The sequence below is a fragment of the Drosophila elegans genome, unplaced genomic scaffold (genome assembly GCF_018152505.1).
Source record: "Drosophila elegans isolate 14027-0461.03 unplaced genomic scaffold, ASM1815250v1 contig_149, whole genome shotgun sequence".
In the NCBI taxonomy this organism is placed as follows: domain Eukaryota; kingdom Metazoa; phylum Arthropoda; class Insecta; order Diptera; family Drosophilidae; genus Drosophila; species Drosophila elegans.
The window spans coordinates 1,819,940-1,841,117 of NW_024545513.1; the positions used below are offsets into that span (position 1 = coordinate 1,819,940).

At 40.0% G+C, this 21,178-nt stretch overlaps 1 protein-coding gene across 3 annotated transcripts; it reads left to right on the top strand.

The window, feature by feature from the left end:
- The first annotated feature begins 62 nt into the window (after window positions 1-62).
- Window positions 63-19,263, top strand: LOC108137273 (E3 ubiquitin-protein ligase HECW2). Of its 3 annotated transcripts, XM_017258869.2 has the most exons (5): window positions 63-745; window positions 802-3,407; window positions 3,617-3,783; window positions 15,142-15,330; window positions 16,075-19,263. In XM_017258869.2, the coding sequence occupies exons 1-5, from the start codon at window positions 424-426 to the stop codon at window positions 17,147-17,149; spliced, it is 4,359 nt and encodes a 1,452-aa protein (XP_017114358.1). In that variant the 5' UTR covers window positions 63-423; the 3' UTR covers window positions 17,150-19,263. The 3 variants fall into 3 exon arrangements, with proteins under 3 accessions (XP_017114358.1, XP_017114360.1, XP_017114359.1); XM_017258871.2 differs by lacking the exons at window positions 63-745; window positions 802-3,407; window positions 3,617-3,783 and adding an exon at window positions 9,366-9,637; XM_017258870.2 differs by lacking the exons at window positions 63-745; window positions 802-3,407; window positions 3,617-3,783 and adding an exon at window positions 11,453-11,679.
- The last annotated feature ends 1,915 nt before the right edge of the window (window positions 19,264-21,178 follow it).

A 21,178-nucleotide genomic window follows, 5' to 3' on the forward strand; every position in this document is an offset into this window, starting at 1 on the left:
CAGTGCAACGACACGGGGTGGCAGCTCTGGCAGGCAGGCAGGCAGGCAGGCGAATTACAACATACGCTAAGCGGTCACACTGGCTGGCCCCCCCCCGAAATATTTTTAGCAACAAATTTTTTAATTGACAATTTATAAACTAAAGCGAGCGCCCCGGCAGTGGCTGGCAGTGAGTAGAGCAGCACTAATGGCAACAGGCGGCCGCCAAATGCGCCAAAGGGCCAAACAAGGCAGCAAAATCAGTCGCAAAGCCAAAGTAGAGCAACTGCAGCTGTAACTGTAACTGTTAACCCTGGGCAGGGCGCGGGGAGGCAGGGTGGCAGTGGCAGCAGTGGCAGTGGAAGAGGAAGAGAGGTGGGGACGCCAAAACGGAGGAGGAAGAAGAAGAGCACATCTTGGGACATTCCTGGGACAAACGACGAAATGGAGTCATCCAATGCTGGAGCTGCTCCACTAGTGGCCCTAAAGCCTGTGGCAACGGACAGGAATCAAGTGGATCCCATAGCAGTCAGGTCGCAGGAGGCGGAGGACGACGACGAGGAGGAAGAGGAGGAGGAGGATGATGATCCTAAAGAGGAGGAGGCCTTCTACGACTCGCGCAATGGCAACGAAAGCGACGAACTGGAGCAGGCCTTCCAGAGTGCCCTGCAACTGGCCAACGATGTGCAGGTGAGTGTCAGCGTGGCGGAGGAGCAGCAGGAGCAGCAGGAGCAGGATCAGCAGTTAGGTGCCTGCGCTTTGGCATGTAAGTTAAGCCGAAGACCCATAAAACTTCATCACCTAATCAACCCCCACTTACAGCGCCCAAAGAGGAGCCACCGCCGGAACGCAAGGAACCCCGCCACCAGACCCTGCTCTCCACCAAATCCTGCGAGACGCCAGCCCAGAATGCCACGCTCTCGCCCACCAATTCCTACAATGGCAGCATCGGCAGCGATGGCGGCAGCAGCGTGGGCGGCGGCGCCCGCCGCAAGTCCTGGACACTCTCGCCGCAAAGTGGCGGCTCCACGCCCCTCAGCGGCGCCAAAAAGAAGACAAAGGCAGCCATAACAATCAACACCACTACAAATGGCGACGGCTTTAATCTGTGGGTGGCACGTGAATGCTTTGAAACGGTGCCCGCCGAGATGGTGGACACACTCAGCATGGCCGAGGTGGATGAAGAGCTCCATGAGCAGCAGGAGGAGGAGGAGGACGAGGACGAGGAGGCGGCTGCCGTGGAGAGTCTGCTGGGGGCGGCCGCTGCCCTCCAGGCCAGTGCCCATGTGCAGCGCCGTCAGCAGCAGAAGCAGCATCACCATCTGCGACAGCCTTCGCCGCCACAGCATCGACCGCTGGAACGCTCTTGGCCGCCGCGCGCAATCAATCGGGAGCTCAAGCTTCAGGGCGATGTCTTCCAGTTCGACATCCTGGACACGGACGAGCGTGGCCTGGCCGAGCTGGAGTTGGCCCAGCCGGGCAGTGGCAACAGTTCCAACAACTCACCCCTAAACACGCCACCCGTGCGCTTCAAGCCGCTGCTCAAGAAGAAGATCGGGCCGGATAGCTATATCAATACCATTAGCACGCAAAAGGTGCCGGTTCCGGTGCCGGTTAACCAGAGCTATGAGTTCCCCACCTTTCCCAGCAGCTCCTCGGCGGTGGCCTCCTCCTCGCCCAACAGTCTGCAGTTTCCGTATCTACGCCAGCACCGTCCACTCACCCGTGCCCTTTCCAATGGCAAGGCCACATCATCGGAGGAGCAGGCAGCCGCAGCCGCAGCCTCACCACGTCTCCTGCTCTCCCCGAAAAGGCAGCGCAGTCCGCCCTCGGGCTGCTCCACGCGCAGTGCCTCGCCGCTGGATCTCAGCCTGAGTCCCGAGCAGCATTCGCCCACCAGGGGCAGGGGAGTGGGCGGAGGGGCAGCACTTCAGGATGTGGCCATGCCAGCGGCGCCCGGAACTCCAACATTCCATGGCCAGCGACCTCAGCAGCGGCTGCTCAAGCGCGTGGGCGGAGGAGCCGGAGCTGGAGCTGGAGCTGGTGCACCCTTAGTATGTCCGCCCACGCCCACTCACCATGCCCGTCGGCATGCCCGCCTCCAGGCCGTCACTGCCAACTCCAGCCTGGCCATGGATGTCCCAGCAGCAGCAGCAGCCGCCTCTAGTCAATTGGATTACATTTACCTGCAGGATGGTGGAAGCAGCCAGGAGCAGGCTGCCCATCAGGTGCTGGAGCCTCCCGACGAGGTAGTGCACATAAGCAGCACCCGTTTGCCTTCCATACCCGAACGCAGTGCAGCAGCAGCGGCGGCTGCGGCGGCGGCAGCAGCAGCAGCTAGCTCTGGAGCAGCTCTAATCGAACCGGGCACCGTTTCCGGAAGCAGTGGCGGAGCCGCGGCAGAGCCGCCACTGCCGCCCGCTTGGGAGGCGCGCATGGACAGCCACGGGCGCATCTTCTACATTGACCACACCACGCGCACGACCTCGTGGCAGCGACCGGGTGGTGCGGCGCCCAGCGGCGGACCGGCGGGCAGGGAGCAGCATCATCGCCAGCAGCTGGACAGGCGCTACCAGAGCATCCGTCGCACCATTACCAATGAGAGCAGGGCAGCGCAGCTTTATAATCTGCCAGCCTCGGCTGCGAATAACACTAGTAATGCTGCTCCGGCTGTGGCTGCTGCTGTTGCTCCTCCGCCACCGCCCAATCCCGCCCAGGCCATCCATCCGGCCATCCTGATGCTCTGCCGCCCCGATTTCTACTCCCTGCTGCACACCAACGAGGCAGCGCTGGCCATCTACAACCGGAATGCCGCCCTCAAGCACATGGTGATGCGCATCCGACGCGATCCGCAGTGCTTTCAGCGGTACCAGTACAACAAGGACCTGGTGGCTCTGGTCAACACCTTCGCCCAGATGGCCCGCGAACTGCCCTCCTGCTGGGAGACGAAGCTGGACCAGTCCGGCAAGCAGTTCTTCATCGACCACCAGCACCGGCGCACCTCCTTCATGGATCCCCGCCTGCCCGTGGAGTGTCCGCGTGTGGTGCGCCATCGCCAGCAGCAGCAGCAACAGCAACAGCAGCAGCAGCCAGGTGTGGGCTACTACTACCCCGATCTGGTGGATGGCAACTGCCTGTCGGCCACCAGTGGGCACATAAATGCCAGTCCCGGATCCTCGGTGTCCGGAGTGCCGCCTTTGCCGCCACCCAGGCCCTCATCGTCGGCCACTTCTTCCACGTCCAGAGGGAGCCATGGACATGGACATGGCCATGGCCACAACTGCACCACGGCGGCGGCCATCGCCTGTGCTTTTAGCTTGGGCGGAGCAGCGGGCGGGGCCGCCGGAATGTCAGGAATGGCGGGAATGGCTGGAGTGGGGGCCACAGCAGCCGGATACGAAGATGTGCCCATTGCCTACAACGAAAAGGTAAGTTTATGGATGTTACTGAATTTCAACTCTGCCAGCACTCTGCCAAACTAAAACGATTCAACTTTTTGAGAGCTAATGCTTTTGCTGTTTTAAAATGTTGTTGCCATTTTGTTTTAATAATGGTTTTATCATTATTTTATGGCTTTATTTATTTGAAATCATTAACTGTTTGTGTCATTCAATTGAATCTCTGTCATATATTTAAGGTCATCGCCTTCCTTCGCCAGCCGAATATCCTGGAGATCCTGCGAGAGCGCCAAGGCCAGCACACCATGTCCCGCCCGCTTCGTGAGAAAATCAATATCCTGCGGGTGGAGGGCGTTCCCGCCCTCGAGAGATTGGGCCATGACCTACAACTGACCATTTTGCTTAGGTGAGTGTCCTAATTTTCTTTCTTTACTTGCCTAGAATTATTTCAATCTTATATGAACCGATGTTTGACTGCTTATAAGATGGCTTAAAGTTTGTTTCTAAAGTCTTTACAAATGTTGTATTACATTTTGGTATATATTAAAACATAGAGCGATAGAGTTAGGAACACGCAAGTTACTGGACTGTTCTTAAATACACTTACCCAAAATAATGTTTTTTATGTTTAAAATTCAATTTGGAATCATTAGATCTCTTTTGATATTTAATAAATATATATTTAATGCGATAGAGTGGGGAAATCCCAAGTTTCTGGGTTGTCCTTTAATACATTTGCCAATTAATTAATTTATATATAATATACACATGTTATTTGCGGTGGAGTCCCTCAGAGCTGAAGGCCTCTTGCAGCTATAGCTCTAACCACAATTTTTGTTAGCTCCTAGTTTTAACTATTAGTTAGCATTGTATAAATAAATAAATAAATATATGCGGTGGAGTTGGTGACAACCGAGTTTCAAAGTTGCCCTTAAAGACATTTAAACAAAGTAGTATGTTTTAATATTCAAAATATACTTAGGATCATTAAAAACTTTTTTGAGATGTATTAAACAAATACCAATTTAAATGCGATCAAGTTTCTGGATTGTCTACAAGTAAATCATATGTTTTTAATATTCAAAATTAAATTATTTCCTTGAATTCAACCTTTTGCTTGCGTGCAAAGCGTGATACACTGATTGTTGCACCGGCCAGACAGCTGGAAACCCTCGGAACTGCCATGGCGATGGTGCGATGGTGCTATGGTGCTTTGGTGCTATTGAACCCCTCGAAATAGTTCCACACTCACATGACGCACCGGTGGCCGCCAGTTGGTAGCTCCACCTGCACTTGACGAAGGTCCCAATGCTCCAAGTGCCCAGGCCGAATCCACCTGGCCTGAAATTGCATTGCTGCGTCATTTACTTGCCTCCAAACAGTTCAGTTTGGTTTGGGCTAAGCTTTTGGCTTTGGTTTTAAGCCAGTGCTGTGTGAAGCCAACTTCGATCGATTTTGGCGGCGGTCCTGCTTGAGTGCTCCGCATATCGCATATCGCATCTAGCATATAGCATATATAGCGTATCGCATATGAGTGTGCCAGTGGGCTTAATTGCTTTTGAAAACCGTGTCGAAGGTTGTTGGCTAATTTTCCAAAACGCCAAACACTAACTAACTTGGCAAGGCTGGCACTTGGCTTCTAATCTCATTGCTTATTGTCTAATTGGCCGTGTTTCTTCCAAAATACATTTATCGCTCGGCGCGTCGACCACAAAAGTTTAAGGAACTGCACTAACATGCAGCAGTGTGATGGTGATGGTGGTGGTGGTGGTGGTGACCTTAATCCTAATCCCAATCTCTCGGCGGCAACAAAGTGGAAAATGACGTCGACAGATTAACCTCTCAAATTGTCGATTAGTCTGCAACTCTGCGGCCACCAGAGATTCCGATTCCGATTCTGGTTCCGATTGAGCCATTTAATTGCATTTCAATTAGCCAAATTGTTGCGCTTCATTGGCTGGCTCCCCTCAACACAATGAAATACACAGCAATACTCGGCAGCACTCAGCAAATGAGCCGTGGGAGTTATCGCTATGGTTCGAAGCTGGTTTTGAGAGGAAATATCAATTGGCAGCGATTAGTGACTACATCTGGTAGATGTGACATTCCTGTAGATCAATGCCAATACAATTACATTACATTTCTTTTACAATCGCATTTCAAAAGGTCAAAGGTTATAAGAGTCACCTTATTTTACCGAACCCTTTACTAGAAGTGTCATAATTTTGCCCTAAAATATTGTTATCTAGAATAACAACCTATATATAAAATGTTCACTTATTTAATACTTTATTTAAGGTCCAAAGCCCGGAAATAAAACCGTTACTACAACATTTTTCTGACGGAATGTTAAATATTCGTATCTCAGTATTTAGTGCTTTTGTCTAGGACTAAAAACTATGAATAAAATGTTGACTTTAGAAATTCTTTTTCAAAACGAACCATTTAATATGGTATTTTAATAATATATGGTATTTAATAAATTCATAGCTTTGTGTCATTTTAACTATCTCGTATAATGTAGTAATATCTAGGATAAAAAACTAGGTATACATTTTTTCTTGCAGATTCGAAATAAATCATAAGAAGGCCCAATTGTCGTCTGTTGAATATTGCAACGTTAAGAATATTGGTTAACAAGCTTGTTTTGGAAAAAGTATAATCAACGATCGCATTGGGGCAGCACATATGACGTCTTCCAGAGCGACTTGCAATTGCACAACTCCGCTTAGATCAGAATCTCAGAGTCTTAGAATCCATAAACCCGAGGCAATCTGCACTTGGTCGTTAGTCATTCGTTTGGATGAGCTAACCCCAAACCCACCACCGCAAACCCCTTATTTCCTGATTCCAAAAGCTGTTGCGCCTCAATGAGAAATTCAAATGCCGACTAAGAGTAGGCAAATATAAGCAGCATTTCGCCAGTTTGTTAAATGTTTGTCGATGAATATTACCTGAGAATATAAAAATAACTGCATGCGATACGATAGTCAAAGTGGACAGAGGGTATTAATAGCAGAGCGATCTTGGGTTTTTTTTTTTGTTTTTTTTTTAGTTTTTTTTTTAGCTGCTTCGGTTGGAGCCACGCCCCCTTTTGTGAGCAGGGCAACGCCCTAAAGCCGCAGCAGCTGCCCCATAAATACTCGCCACACACTCGCCACTAATCCGCTAAAAATTCCCCTCATCACCCAGTCACACAATTTAACCCAATTCCAAATGTAGCATAATTTATCGGCCAAACAACTGGGGACTATAAAATAGCGACAATAGCAACTTTAGCTTTATCTCCAAGTCCAAGTCCTCTTTCGTTTTAGGCATTTTAGGGGGTGCGGCAGTGTCGTCATCGTCATAATCTTCACTATCGCTTTAGCAAGTATTATCAAGTATCATTATCATCAGCAATCGTCACCATTGAACTTCGTCGCCGTCGTCGAGGCATTGACAAGTTTTCAGTTGATCTTTTTAATGATCTTCCAATGGGGTACATCTAATTTCTAAGCTAGCTTTCCTTAAAGAAAGCTCAAAAAATCAAATAATCAATTGGGTGTGTTTATAAAATAACTACTATAAATAAACTATAAAAATGAAAATTATTGGGAGTTAACCTGTAAAGTTTACAGAATTTAGTTTCTTATTTCTGCATAATTATTAAATATTTCTTACAATATACCAACATTTTTACAATAGTAATTGAATTCTAAAATTTATAAATTTATGAAGTTTCCTGCTAATTAAAAAAAAAACATTTAGGCGATATTTTTACCTGATTCAAAGAAAAAGGTTTCAGTCTCCACAGAGAATTTTACTAAGAAATAATGTTTCTGTATTGAAGTAAATACTTGGGTCAAAAATATTAAGAAAATAATAAAATAATAAGGGTATTGCAATGTTCATTTGATTCTTTTTGGAGCAGGAAGTTACTTTGTGGAGTTGGGTTAACTGCTGTTTGCCGTTTAAATTTGACCCGTAGAAGGGAACGTTCGCTTTTTTTTAGTTATTGCCGTTGTTTTGCTGCTTGTTTACAGTTCATTGGGTTTTTGGGCGGCTGCGCATGCGTGCAGTTTCGATTGGGACATGGCAGCATTGTACACTGATAAAAAAATGGGAGGTAAAACTGAAAATTTTATATTTCAAATATATTTTATATTTAAATTAAATAACTGCTTTAAACTAAAGTATAATATTGTTTAAACTTCAATAACATTTTCAGATAATAAAATCAGTTACAGTTAAATAATTAAAAACCGCAATGACTGAAAATTAAAGTGAGAAATATCTAAATTAAGTATAAAATACTTGGATTTACTACACCTCAAAAGAATAATTGTCATAAAAACTAAACTATTGTTACATGAATTTTAAACTATTGGGTATGAACAATTGCTAATTAGGATGATTAATATCACAAAAGTATAAATAAAATTAATGTGGTTTACGAATAGACCCTTGACTACAGTTATAAAACTGAAACTAAAAACTAAAGGGGTTATATTATTTAGTATTGAATAAATACTTATACTTGTATACTGTCGGTAGTTAATTTTCAAGACACACTTATAAAAATTAAACTTTCAGTTTTTTTTGGAGTACTTTTTTATTTTTCCAGTGTAGCTTTGGAGCATTGAAACATTAGGGCAGGCAGACTTGGCGACATGGAGACTTTTGGAAACAGTGGCCGGCGTTTGTTTGTGGCCTATTCGAATGTTTTGTTGTGTCTGGGGCTTCCGTTTTGGGGCGTGCTAAATGCGGGGCGTGGCTTCAGTTATATGTAGAAAAGGGCGAGGGAGTGGGAGTGGGAGTGGTTCTCGTGGCGGAGTGATGAGCGGACAATTATAACCATGACCAACGCCACACAATCACCCACCCAAATGCCATGGGATGGGGCTGTGGCTGTTGCTGTGGCTGTCGTCGATCGTTTGAAGTGCACTCCTCGTGGGGGTGACTCAATTCCAATCGGTTTGTAAGCGAAGTCGAAACCGAATCCGAATCCGAATCCCAACCCGAAGTCATGCCGGGAACAGCTGGCAGGCGGTACAGTGGAGCCAGGTCTTATGGTTTTCGAACCTCTAAAGAGAATCTTAAGATTAAAGATATTAAGATGAAAATTAGCCTTTGAGCCAAAAGTTCCAAAGTATTTTTAAAACATTTTAAAACATATTTTATTTATTTAGTAAACAAGAGTTATTAAAGACTTTTATATTAAAGAACCTGCTAAGATATTAATTTATTGTTTGTTTACTTACAAAACAACGATATTTTTTTAAAAGAATTTTTAACTTTTTAACTATATTACAAGACATTGAAGACATATGTTTTAAAAGGCCTGCTGAGATTTAGCTTTTTACCATGCACCTAATTAAGACTTATATTTTAAAAGGCCAGCTGAGATTTTAATTTATTTTGTGAAACAAATGTTTCAAAAATGTATTTTTAAAGACTTCATTCCCTTAAGTCGCGCTTTGAATAGCCCACCCATCTGTAAACCAATCTTGACCCACTTTCTTGACCACTGTGCGATCGATGTGACTTGAAGTTCGGCGGATTCTGCTGGCTCTTCGGTGGCGTTTCATTGGGGCAGCGCTGCACCGCCTTGCACAACAATAAAAACAACAAATAAAAACACAACCCAAACCCAAACCAAAACCAAAACAGAACTAAACGATACGAAACGATGCGATACGAAACGAAACGCCGACCGAAAACAAAACCAGCGAATAATTAAATAATTTTCTTTGCGCGCTTAAATTGAATTGAATTTCATATTTATCGGTTCGGCGGCTAGACAAACGCCAGCATTCTGCAATCGTCGGTCATTGGGGTAGCACTAAAGCATATGGCATAGCACTAAAGCATAAAGCATATGCTTGGAAGGGAGTATAAGCCAACCCCGGGAGTTTGGAGCTCTGTTTTTGCTTTATTTTTGTTTGTGACATATATTTTTCTTTACTTTTTGTTTATCTGTGACTCCGCCGGTTTCGTTCCGTTCCGTTCGTTGCGACTTCGTTGTTTTTTCGTTCGCCTCTATCAAAACAGAAGCGTTTCAACGGCCGCCGCGTGAGCACACACATAATCGTCCCGTTTTTTAACCGCTTACGAACCGATACATAACCGATACATAACCGTTTCGCGCGAAATACCGCTATCCGAAAAGAAGCAATCGCCGGTGATCTCAGTGATGGTTAACCATTTGATTCGAAAGGCTTTTGGCGCACTACCAAAATGGGCTTTCTATCGAAGGCTGCCTACATTGTGTGGGCCGTGTAAGTAGATCATTTGGTCATCAGTAATCAACCCCTAAATACCATCTAGAAAATCCCCCCTCGTTAAGTTTAGTCATCGATATCGATGTGAAGTACCCTTAGATTACCGAGCAATCGGCTTTGGGAACTTTTTTGTTTTGCTTATTTTAAAAAGCGTATTAATATTCAAATATTTAATTAATATATTCTGGGAATATTATATAGTATAATAAATAAATTAAATTAAATCCGAAAAATTTTAATTTTAAATCACGAATTTTAAATAAGTTATTAATATTATTTCCCTGAAAGAATTGCAATGTGTTTTGAATTTTATTGTATTTATTTACTTTTCTTTTAACTGATCTTATTTTTGGATAATAATCTTTTTCTTAAAATATCTATAACCATTGGTTAAATGGAGAGTTTGTTTTTTTTTTTAATAAACTTAGTTGATTTTAGAATTTAATTAATGTCAAAAGAACTAGTATTTGTTATTTTTCAAGTTTTTAAGTCATTTAAAAAAAGTTTTGTTCGTTTTGAATTTAATTCTTATTTATTATAAGACACATCTTTACGGCCATTTAATTTTTTGTCAATTTGCTATTAAATCACTTGTTGGGTTTATACTTTGAATAACTTTATTTTGTTATACGACTTTGATTGTTGTCAAAACAAACTAGTATTTGTTATTTCACAACATTCTATATTCTGTTTAATGACTCAATTCAATAAGTGTTTACTCAAATTTTGCTTGGTGTTTGAAAATCACTTCCCACAAAAAGTCACATCGCATTGCATTGCATTGCATTGCATTGCACAAATGCAGCGCAGGCAGAAATAACGAGATCACATCCTGTGCTCCCCTAGTTGCATCCGATTTTGTTTACCATTCCGCCGGCAATGCACTTTTTATGCTTTCCTATCCGTGGAGATCGGGTTCCAGATTCGGATCCCATTTTATTCCCATGGCTGAAACTCCAGTTGCAGGAATGCTGTGTGGAATGCCGAGTAAACAGTTTGCACAAATTATGAGCAATTTCTGTTCAGGGTTGTGTGGGAACGGGAATGGGAACCCATCTACATATTTAAGTCAGTCCATTATTTCTAGTGTCCAATTGCAAAAGGGATCCATGTTGTGGCCGCACCAAATAACCCCAAGGATATACGTTCTTTTGGTTCAAGTGGTTTGTTTATATTACACAATTACTTCGTTGGACTGCAGACACACTATATTTTATAGCTTATCAGGAATAGATTTTCGTTTTTCCAATTTATTGCTTGGCCAATCGTGTTATGACAGAGTGTTGCAACTGTTTTAACGATTTTGGATTAGATTTCGTTTCACTTAAAGTTTTATATGAGTTTTAAGTGGGCACCAAAAGCATGTATTAAGGGGTATGCTTTAAAGGGTGTACAGTTTATATTTTTGTTTTTTTTTTTTCATAAGTGTGACTACTTTGTTTTCATTTACTTTCTTTGATTTCAAAATAATATCCTTTAAAGAAGTTAACTTATTTCATATATTTTATTATATAAGAAATAATATGCGTGTGAAGCATAAATAATCACAAAGCATTGAAATATTTCAGTGAGAGTTTGAATAACCCAAATTAAGCATTCAATCAGTCTGGAACTGCTGCTTGTTTTTTACGCCTTATGGAAACCAAATGGAAACCATCGAATGGGCCACCGAATACCTCACCTTAATGGGTTAAGGCTTCCTTATCGCCGCCTTCCTTATCAGCATATCAGTTTATCGTGATAAGCCCTCTTTTTGTGCCCTCCCCCCCCAATGCAATCCATCTGTTTTGGTGGTGCAGCTTGGAGTTGAAACCCAAATCAGTCGTTTGCCTGCTTCAGTTGGATTGGGAATCGATATTTAACCCAAAAGTTTTCTCCGTTGTGATTTCAGTTATATAGTATCAATTTTTATATATTTTTTTTCGATTTTTTCGGTGTGTCTTTTTAGTGTACTGCTAATTGAGAATCCATTTGGGATTTACAACCCATCAAATGGGTCTCTTTTCCAAGTTCGTCTACACCTTCCACATGTGGGAGAAGTACGTGAGTCGTGAGTCGCCACAGATTCTTAATACTTATGTTCATACTATGCTATATTTAAATGTTTTTTTTTACTGTTTTTTTTTACTGTTTTTTTTTACAAACCAACCAACAAACCGACCAGCATAAAAGCAATGGCGAGCGCTTCCCTTTCATATCATAACATATATTTCATGAGTGCTGGCGGCCATTCAAAATATTTAGCGAATAATTTCTGAAGTTGACGACGAGGGCAAATAAATGTGGGTAAATACGTTGTCGCGGTGGTGCATTCATAAATTGTGGATTAAATATGCAGAAGAATACTATAGTGTTGTGGGGGAAGTATAGTGCTTGATGATAGAATGGCAACTGGAGTGGCAACTATAGTAAAATATAAATAATATGAGATCTCTTCGTCAAGAGCTTTTTCGTTCCCGCATCAAGGCACTTATTTTATGCAGATTGTCTCTTGTAGAAAGAAGCTTAATTTTGAGGATATCAAGCTTATTTTTGTTTAAAGGCATAATTTAGTTTAATTAAAGTCAGAGAATCATATCTTATAGCTGCTATATTAAACGATTTGGCCAAACGAGTTTAAAGTAAACCATTTTTATTATAATTTCATGCGTTGTATTATCTTTGGGTGCTCTTCTTTTTAAACTAATTGACCTAGAAAATTCCTTTAGAAACGGATGAAGATTAAGATCCTTCAGTAAAGTTATATAATAAATTTAATAATTTGTCCAAATGAGTTTTGAATAATCCATTTTTGTTATTAATTTTGTAAATTAATTTAAAAATGAAATGATTCGCGAATAAATAAATGACACACAAAATTCCTTTAGTGATAGAAACTCTTCACTAAACATCTATATGTATATATACTTTACTTAGTAATCTGTTCAAATGGGTTTTGAATAATCCACCTTTGTTTTGATAACAAAAATATAAAATCTTTAAGTGCTCTACTTTCTAGCTTGTTGATCTATTTATTTCCTTAAAGAAAAGTATCCTTTAATAAAACATCTATATGTTATTAATTAAAACTGTTTCGAAAATTGCTGTATTAGTAGTAATATAATTATTATAGAAATGTTTATGTTGTATGAAAGGGAAAGCAATTAAAACGGAATAAACTCGTTCTTTTATGTATAATATTTCTTTAAATAAAGATCAGGTCTAGAGAAAATGTAATTCTAGAAAATAATGCGAGGGAGTGCCAGTGCCTCTTTATCACAACCAATCGCTCAGCATTTCCGCACTTTTGTGGACTTTCTTGCGCTGCAAAGTCAGTGACCGGCTGTCGGCTGTCTAGAACGATTGCATCGAGTGTTTATAAATATTCCCCACATTTCACAATAAGTGTGTGTGTTTCTTTGTTGGATAAGTGGGTGTCAACCACAAGCCACAAACCATTTTGCGATTTTTGTGTATTCTTTTTGCCATTTAAATCGCCATTAATTGCAGCTTCCTGTTGTTCCAATTATTTGCAAGAATTTTTCATTCAATTTGAAAGTAATTTGACACGGCATAGGCATACGATACTATACTATACTAAACATAAATGCGTAGTAACAGCCATTAATTTATCCATTTCCATTTTCATAGCCAACAGCCAACAGCCAAAAAGTATTGCTAATGAGCCCAGAATTGGGAAATTAGTCACTTCCGAGCGGGCGATAATTGCAGCCATAACTGTTGTCACTATCCATTCGATTCGATACGATCTATACCCCTCCCAAAAAAAAAAAATAAATAAATAAATATATATATATATAGCACCTACTACTGCGGTTGACCGCCATAATTTGCGTTATTAATTGGCCAATTTTCAATTTCAAGTTGAAGGTCGCAGACCAAAGCAAAAGCAAAAGCAAAAGGCGCTGCCAAATGGCAATTTAAATTATGGATTAACTACTTAGAATCGGAATAGTTAGTCGATGGATTGGTCTAAAAAAAAGCAACAACAAAAAGCTGGAAGGAAAAGTCTGACTGTTCTGGGTTTGTTTTTTTTTTTTAGCGAAGGTCGCCTTTTGACCTAATCGATTGCATTTGATTGGAAATCGATCGATTCTTCCGCCTCATATTTGATGGTGGGAAAACGTTTGATGGCCTTAGAAAGGGGCGTGGCCAGCTGGGAAAGGGGCGGAAGATAGATAGGCTCTTCTGAAATGTATTCCAAATGCATATTAATGCCCATGACAAATCACTTGGCCTCCTGACCCCTGACCTTTTGCGCTGGTCATCTCAAGTCTGATTTCATCATCGCACAAAATCGATGCAAAATGGGTCGACATCTCAGAATCGGTTCTATATAGTATAGTATAGTAAAGTGACATATCAGCCAGCTGCAAATCGTATGATTTTCACTGTGAACAAGTGTTTATAATTTTAATTTTCTGCTTACCATTAAGATCAATTAGTTCTCGTATTTTAATTGATAACTATTCCATTTTCTAGCTATTTTATGGTTTCTCTACTTATTTATCAACGATTTTGATGGCTACCACACAATTAATTAGAAATAATTAGCAGATTAAAGAATAAAATCGGTTTTCCAAGATTTAGGGAAAATACATATTTGTTAATAATGAAAAAAAAATATTGTTTTTCAGTCTAATTTAAATTTTTTTTTACTTAAAATAAAAACCAATTCGTTTTTGTATTTTAATTAATTACAATTGAGTTTTCTTTTTTATATTTCCTCGTTCACTGTTATTAAAGATTAAATTAAGATTCAGAACCATTAATAACAAAAATCTAAATATTAAAAAACAAGAAATATTTTCTAAGACTTAGGGCAAAACTAAATTTGTTAATAACATAACATAATAATATTTGATAATTTATTAATCAAAGATTTCCATCGCTCTTATTAAGGATTGACTTAAGATTCAACACAATAAATTAAACAAAATTATGAGATTTATATATATTGGAAATACAACATGTTATTTAATAATATAAGTTAATAATATCAATAAAAGATTTAAATGGCTTTTATTAATAATTTAATTCAAATTCAACACAATTGATTCAAACTGATTTTTAAACCTATAAATATAAGAAAATATTGTATATTTTTGAATATGCAGGGCAAAAGAATATTTTGTTACCAACAACGAACAAATGAGTGACCTTTTTAGAGCATTTGTTGGGACCCAATTTACTTAGATTTTCTGCCAGTGCAGCTCAGCAGTTCCATCCAAAGTCCGCAGCGCATTTATCTCCTTTATCAACGCACAGCACAGTCCATATTCGGATGGGCGTCCTTTCCGGTCTGTCGGATGTGTTTGTGTGGGCAATCAATTGGCGGATTAGAAACTCCATGAGCAATTGCCATAAGCGCGAAAATGACGGCATCTGAACTGTAGATTTACGATGTACGAGCAAGCAACCAAGCAACCAACCCGTAGCTAATCGCTTTTATCGAGTGCAACAAACAACTGACTATTTATCTATCTACTATCTACCTTCAGCCTGTTCGAGCAGGAGATCATGAGCTATGTTCCTATTGAAGAGCGCAGTCCGCAGGGATCGCCGGTGCTCAGTTCGCGGATGCCACAGCGGGCACCGCCGCCCTTCCGGCGCGACTTCGAGGCCAAGCTGCGCAGCTTCTACCGCAAACTGGAGTCCAAGGGCTACGGCCAGGGACCGCACAAGCTTAAGTGAGTATCAAAGCTATTTTCTTTGGGGGTTTCCAGGCAAAACAAGAAAGAAAACTAAAGTTTATAAACCTTTACAGCTATTACTAAAATCAAAGACTCTTTAAAACGAATATATTTCGGTGTGTGTGCGTGTATGTTTCCAAGCAATCAAGCTATGTCGTTTTTTCCGATCGTTTCAATGGCAGCTATATGATATCATTGTCCAATTTAAATCAAATTAAAACCCCTATTCTAAAATGGCATTACTATAAATCGAAAGTATTTAAAAAAATCAATTAACTATTTAATGCTAACAAATATTAAAAATGTCTTTTTTAACTATTTAATAATTAACAATTTAATACTTAACAAATATTAAAAATGCATCATTTACCTTTTAAATGATTAACAAATTTTAAAAGTGTATTATTAAACTATTTATTTCTATAAAAGTGTGAAAAATGTATTTCTTAACTACTTATTGATTAACAAATATTAAAAATAAATTATTTAACTATTTAAAAAAAATATAAAAAAATTTCTGTAAAATTGTAAAGTAACAAAAATAAAAAAATATATATAAGTATTATACAAATATATTATTTAACTATTTAAAAATATATAAAAAACAATGTTTGCAAGACTTGAAAGTAGCAAAACTAGAATATATACATAAATATTACAAATCTATTATTTAACTACTTAAAAATATATAAAAAACAATGTTTGAAAGTAGCAAAACTAATCTGTTGATGCATTCCCCAGACTCCACATCCGCCGCAGCCATTTGCTGGAGGACGCCTTCCGGCGCATCATGTCGGCGAACAAGAAGGACCTGCAGCGCGGCCGCCTGGCCGTGCTGTGGGACACGGAGGAGGGCCTGGACTACGGAGGACCCTCCCGGGAGTTCTTCTTCCTGCTGTCGCGCGAGCTGTTCAATCCGTACTACGGACTGTTCGAGTACTCGGCCAACGATACGTACACGGTGCAGGTGTCGCCGCTGTCGGCGTTCGTGGACAACTGCCACGACTGGTTCCGGTTCAGTGGGCGGGTGCTGGGACTGGCCCTGGTGCATCAGTACCTGCTGGACGCCTTCTTCACGCGACCCTTCTACAAGGCACTGCTGCGCCTGCCGGTGGCGTTGAGTGATTTGGAGTCGCTGGACAACGAGTTCCATCAGTCGTTGCAGTGGATACGCGACAATGACATCGGCACGGGCGTGGATCTGGGCCTCACCTTCTGCGTCACGGAGGAGCTGCTGGGTCGAGTGGTGGAGCGCGAGCTGAAGCCGGGCGGCAAGAACATCATCGTGAACGAGAAGAACAAAAAGGAGTATCTGGAGCGCATGATCAAGTGGCGGCTGGAGCGTGGCGTTCAGGAGCAGACGGAGTCGCTGGTGCGCGGCTTCTACGAGGTGGTTGACTCGCGTCTGGTCTCCGTCTTCGATGCCCGCGAACTGGAGCTGGTGATAGCCGGCACCGCGGAGATAGACACCAACGATTGGCGCCTGAACACGGAGTATCGCTCGGGCTATCATGACAACCACCAGGTTATCGTGTGGTTCTGGCAGGTCATCGAGCGGTTTAGCAATGAGCAAAGACTGCGACTGCTTCAGTTTGTCACCGGCACATCGAGCATTCCCTACGAGGGATTCTCCGCGCTGCGAGGCTCGACGGGACCACGACGCTTCTGCATCGAGAAGTGGGGCAAGCCGAATGCCTTGCCACGGGCCCACACCTGCTTCAATCGGCTGGACCTGCCGCCGTATCCCACGCCCGAGCTGCTCTACGAGAAGCTGCTGCTGGCCGTCGAGGAAACGAATACGTTCGGCATTGAGTAGGCATGTGATATTCGGCCAGCCTCGCCTTGTTGCAGCCCCCAAACAACCAAAACAACCAAACACTAAACACTAAACACACAACCCGAAAACGCTTTATTTCGATTTTAGAAGTTTTTTATAACTTGCCTAAGTCTAGGAATTCCATTGGGGTGTTGCAGAAATACCAGTTGTTGTCCCTGCCAGTGATTGAAAAAGTATTCAGGTAGTTTGAAAAGCTTGTTCAAATTATAACTTAACATTTGGTGTCCAGGAAAGTGGATGAAAATGTCTTTAGTTGGTTTCAACATTTGTTTACCCACAAAATCCAAATAAGGAACTAAATACTTTACAATATATAACTTAAAACTGGGACTGTAAATAAGAGTTTATTGAGGATTTTAATTTGAAAAAGACTACTAAACTACTTAATCGTCAGAAGTAACACTAATAACAATAAAATAGCTAAACTAAGAACTCTTGTCCACAAGGTTTTAAAATATTCAGCGAACTTGGCAAATATATAAAACTATTTATTCTTGTTTTCAAGTTTCGTAAAATAAAAATAAATTCTTGATTTTAAATATAAACTATTATTTGCTTTCCAATGCGAGTTTTATAAAAACCAAACAAAATGTAGGATTTTTTAAAGTAAAAGTCTCAAATTACATTTATTTACGGTGCCTGTTTTTTAATACGATTTGTTATCTGTTTTCCATGCAAATCTTAAACACAAATTATAGCTGGAGTTTAGTTCTTTAATTCATAATTATTTTTTTATGAAAAGTTAGTTGATATTTTATATTTTTTAGCTATTTCTAAAAGTCTTCTGGTATTTCTGCAACACTGAGGATTGTACTGTAGTTATTTATATACGTAGGTTAACCGTCCCCTTAAAAAAAAAAAGAAAAAGAAAAAATGCCTAGCCATAGACAGACTTGCTACTTTAGGCATGGCATTCCATTAGTTCGTAGACAATTTGCCTTCGCCTTCGTTTTTGCCGTTCACTGAATGGAAGTGTTACCTCAAGAGCAAAACGGCTTGCCAGCGCCGCCAGTCATTAGTTGTAAGACCTAAGAAACAAGCAAAAAGAAACCTTAACTGCACACCCCCGAAAAAAGGATAACTTCTAAGGCTAAAAATCCTTCGCTTGACTCTCTGCCTGATTTACTAAACACAATCGAAACGAATCGAAAAACGAAATGTAATGAAATGAAACGATGCCAACTGCCTGTAGAGAAATTTTCAATGCCTAATCCAATTAGCAGGCCCCAAAGAATGGAGAGATTGAGAGAGCAGAGCCACTCTAAGCCAATACTTAACTAGCTTATAATGTTGTCGTCTTAGCCTTAACTCGAATTCCAAAACCCCTAGATGTATGCATTCCAAAAAAGCGTATTGTGGATGTCAGTTATTATAGCCTATATTACCCTAACCTCTCTCCTTAAAATCCAGAACAAAAAAGTATGTAAATTGTTTTTGAATTTACAAACGCTTTAATTATTTCCATCGAAGTTGCCATGTGCATCCTCCTCCGCCAATTGACCAAATCTCTGGCCAGGATTGGGCTGCATATGACAGCTCCGATCGGGTCTTTATGGTATATTATATAGTATATATTATATATACAACAAAATGGCTGCTGTTATGCCAACAATGATTACAAATTGGTCCAGTGCGTTGCTTCGGCTTTATTGGTTCTTTCGGCGCATACAATTAACGATAATATATATATATATATATATATATTTAATTAAAACATAAACAAACAAATTCAAAACATAGCTAAACGAAAAAGCAAACAAAAATTACATTTTTAAGATTAGTATTGATCGAAAGAGAAAGCGAAAACGAAAAGATAACTAAATGGTGATTTGTTTACATGTATTTTTGGCATTAGTTAATACGGAAAGCGAGAGAGACGGACAACCAGAGTTGGAGAGAGATAGAGCGATAGACAGAGACGGAGTCAGTGAATGAGACAGAGATAGGATAGAGATAGAGATATAAAAACGCTTTTTGAACTACTTATTGATAAATGAAGATTGTTTTAATGAATTATTAATGTGCGTGTATTTATGAACAAATTAACTATAATTATAAACAAATAAATGTGAGCCTTTTACTTCAAAAGCAAATCTGTGGTCTTTATGGTAATTTTGGATATATTTTCATTTCAATGGCATAAATTCGAACACTTAAAATGAAAATATTGGTAACAAAATTAGTTTTTAAAATTCGATCTTGGCTGGCAACCTATTCTACCCATCCACAATATGTTTATAGAAACTAATTTGGTTTTAATGCGAAAATCGATTTTTAAAAGTTTGGTTTTATGGCCAATTTTCGCATATTTGAAAAGAGGGTACATCATCATTTTTTGCAGAAATTTAACAATCTGAAAAAATTGCCACTTGATTGGAAATTTTATTACGAATTCAACGGTGTATGACATTCCAACATTTGACCATTATTTCCCAGGGTTTTGACACAAAAACCAAGTTTTTTATGTGTTTTTTGTAATTTTTGGCGATTTTTCAAACAAAATTATTTCTGAAGAGTCTTTTTGTTGTAACTTTGCCAAAATAAGACCCAAAGTCAAAAGAATTGCTATTTTGAACAGTTGGCAACCTATGTCATCCATCCTTGATCGATCGAAAACAATTAATTTAGTTTTGACAAAAAAACCGAATTTTGAAAAACGTTTTTTGAAAAATTTATTTATGTCCAAATTTCTGACTTTTTTGTAAGGGACTAAAATGGGTTATTTTTACTATAAAAATAATAATGTAACACAAGCAGCATTTTGAAAAATCGATTTTTCATATTAAAACCAAAAAATTGGCTCTAAACCGATTTTATATGGGTAGTATAGGTTGCCAGCTGTCCAAGACAGTCACTTTTATGGCTATATCTTTAATTTTGCCCAAGTTACAACAAATGAACGCTTTAGGAATTTTTTATTGGTCAAATCTCCAACAACCAAAAAAAACACCTTTAAAGACGGTTTTTGTATTAAATCCTTGGGAAAAAATGGTCACCAGATGGAATGTCATACATCGGCGAATTCGTCATTAAATTGCCAATCAAATGGCATTTTTAATTAAACAGTTTTCAGATTTTCAAAAATTCGCAAAGAATGATGATGTACCCCCTTATCAAAAATGCGGAAATTGGCCATAACGTTAATTTTTCAAAAGTCTATTTTGAAAAATCGATTTTTCATATTAAAACCAAATAAATGGCTCTAAACCGATTTTAGATGCGTAGTATAGGTTGCTAGCTGTCCAAAACAGTCACTCTTCTGGCTCTACCTCTCACTTTGGCCAAGTTATAAAAAAAGGACGCTTTAGGAATTTTTGTATTTGTCAAATCTCCAAAAACCCAAAAAAAACACCTAAAATATCGGTTTTTGTCTCAAAACCTTGGGAAAAAATGGTCACTAGATGGAATGTCATACATCGGCGAATTCGTCATTAAATTGCCAATCAAATGGCATTCTCAGTTACAAATTTTTCAGATTTTCGAAAATTCGCAAAAAATGATGATATACCCCCTTATCAAAAATGCGAAAATTGGCCATAACGTTAATTTTTCAAAAGTCTATTTTGAAAAATCGATTTTTCATATTAAAACCAAATAAATGGCTCTAAGCCGATTTTAGATGCGTAGTATAGGTTGCTAGCTGTCCAAAACAGTCACTCTTCTGGCTCTACCTCTCACTTTGGCCAAGTTATAAAAAAAGGACGCTTTAGGAATTTTTGTATTTGTCAAATCTCCAAAAACCCAAAAAAAACACCTAAAATATCGGTTTTTGTCTCAAAACCTTGGGAAAAAATGGTCACTAGATGGAATGTCATACATCGGCGAATTCGTCATTAAATTGCCAATCAAATGGCATTCTCAGTTAAAAATTTTTCAGATTTTCGAAAATTCGCAAAAAATGATGATGTACCCCCTTATCAAAAATGCGGAAATTGGCCATCCTGAAAAGAAAGATCCCCCCAATCATTATTTCTTTAATTAAATCAAAGTTTTTCCGTTTTCTATATA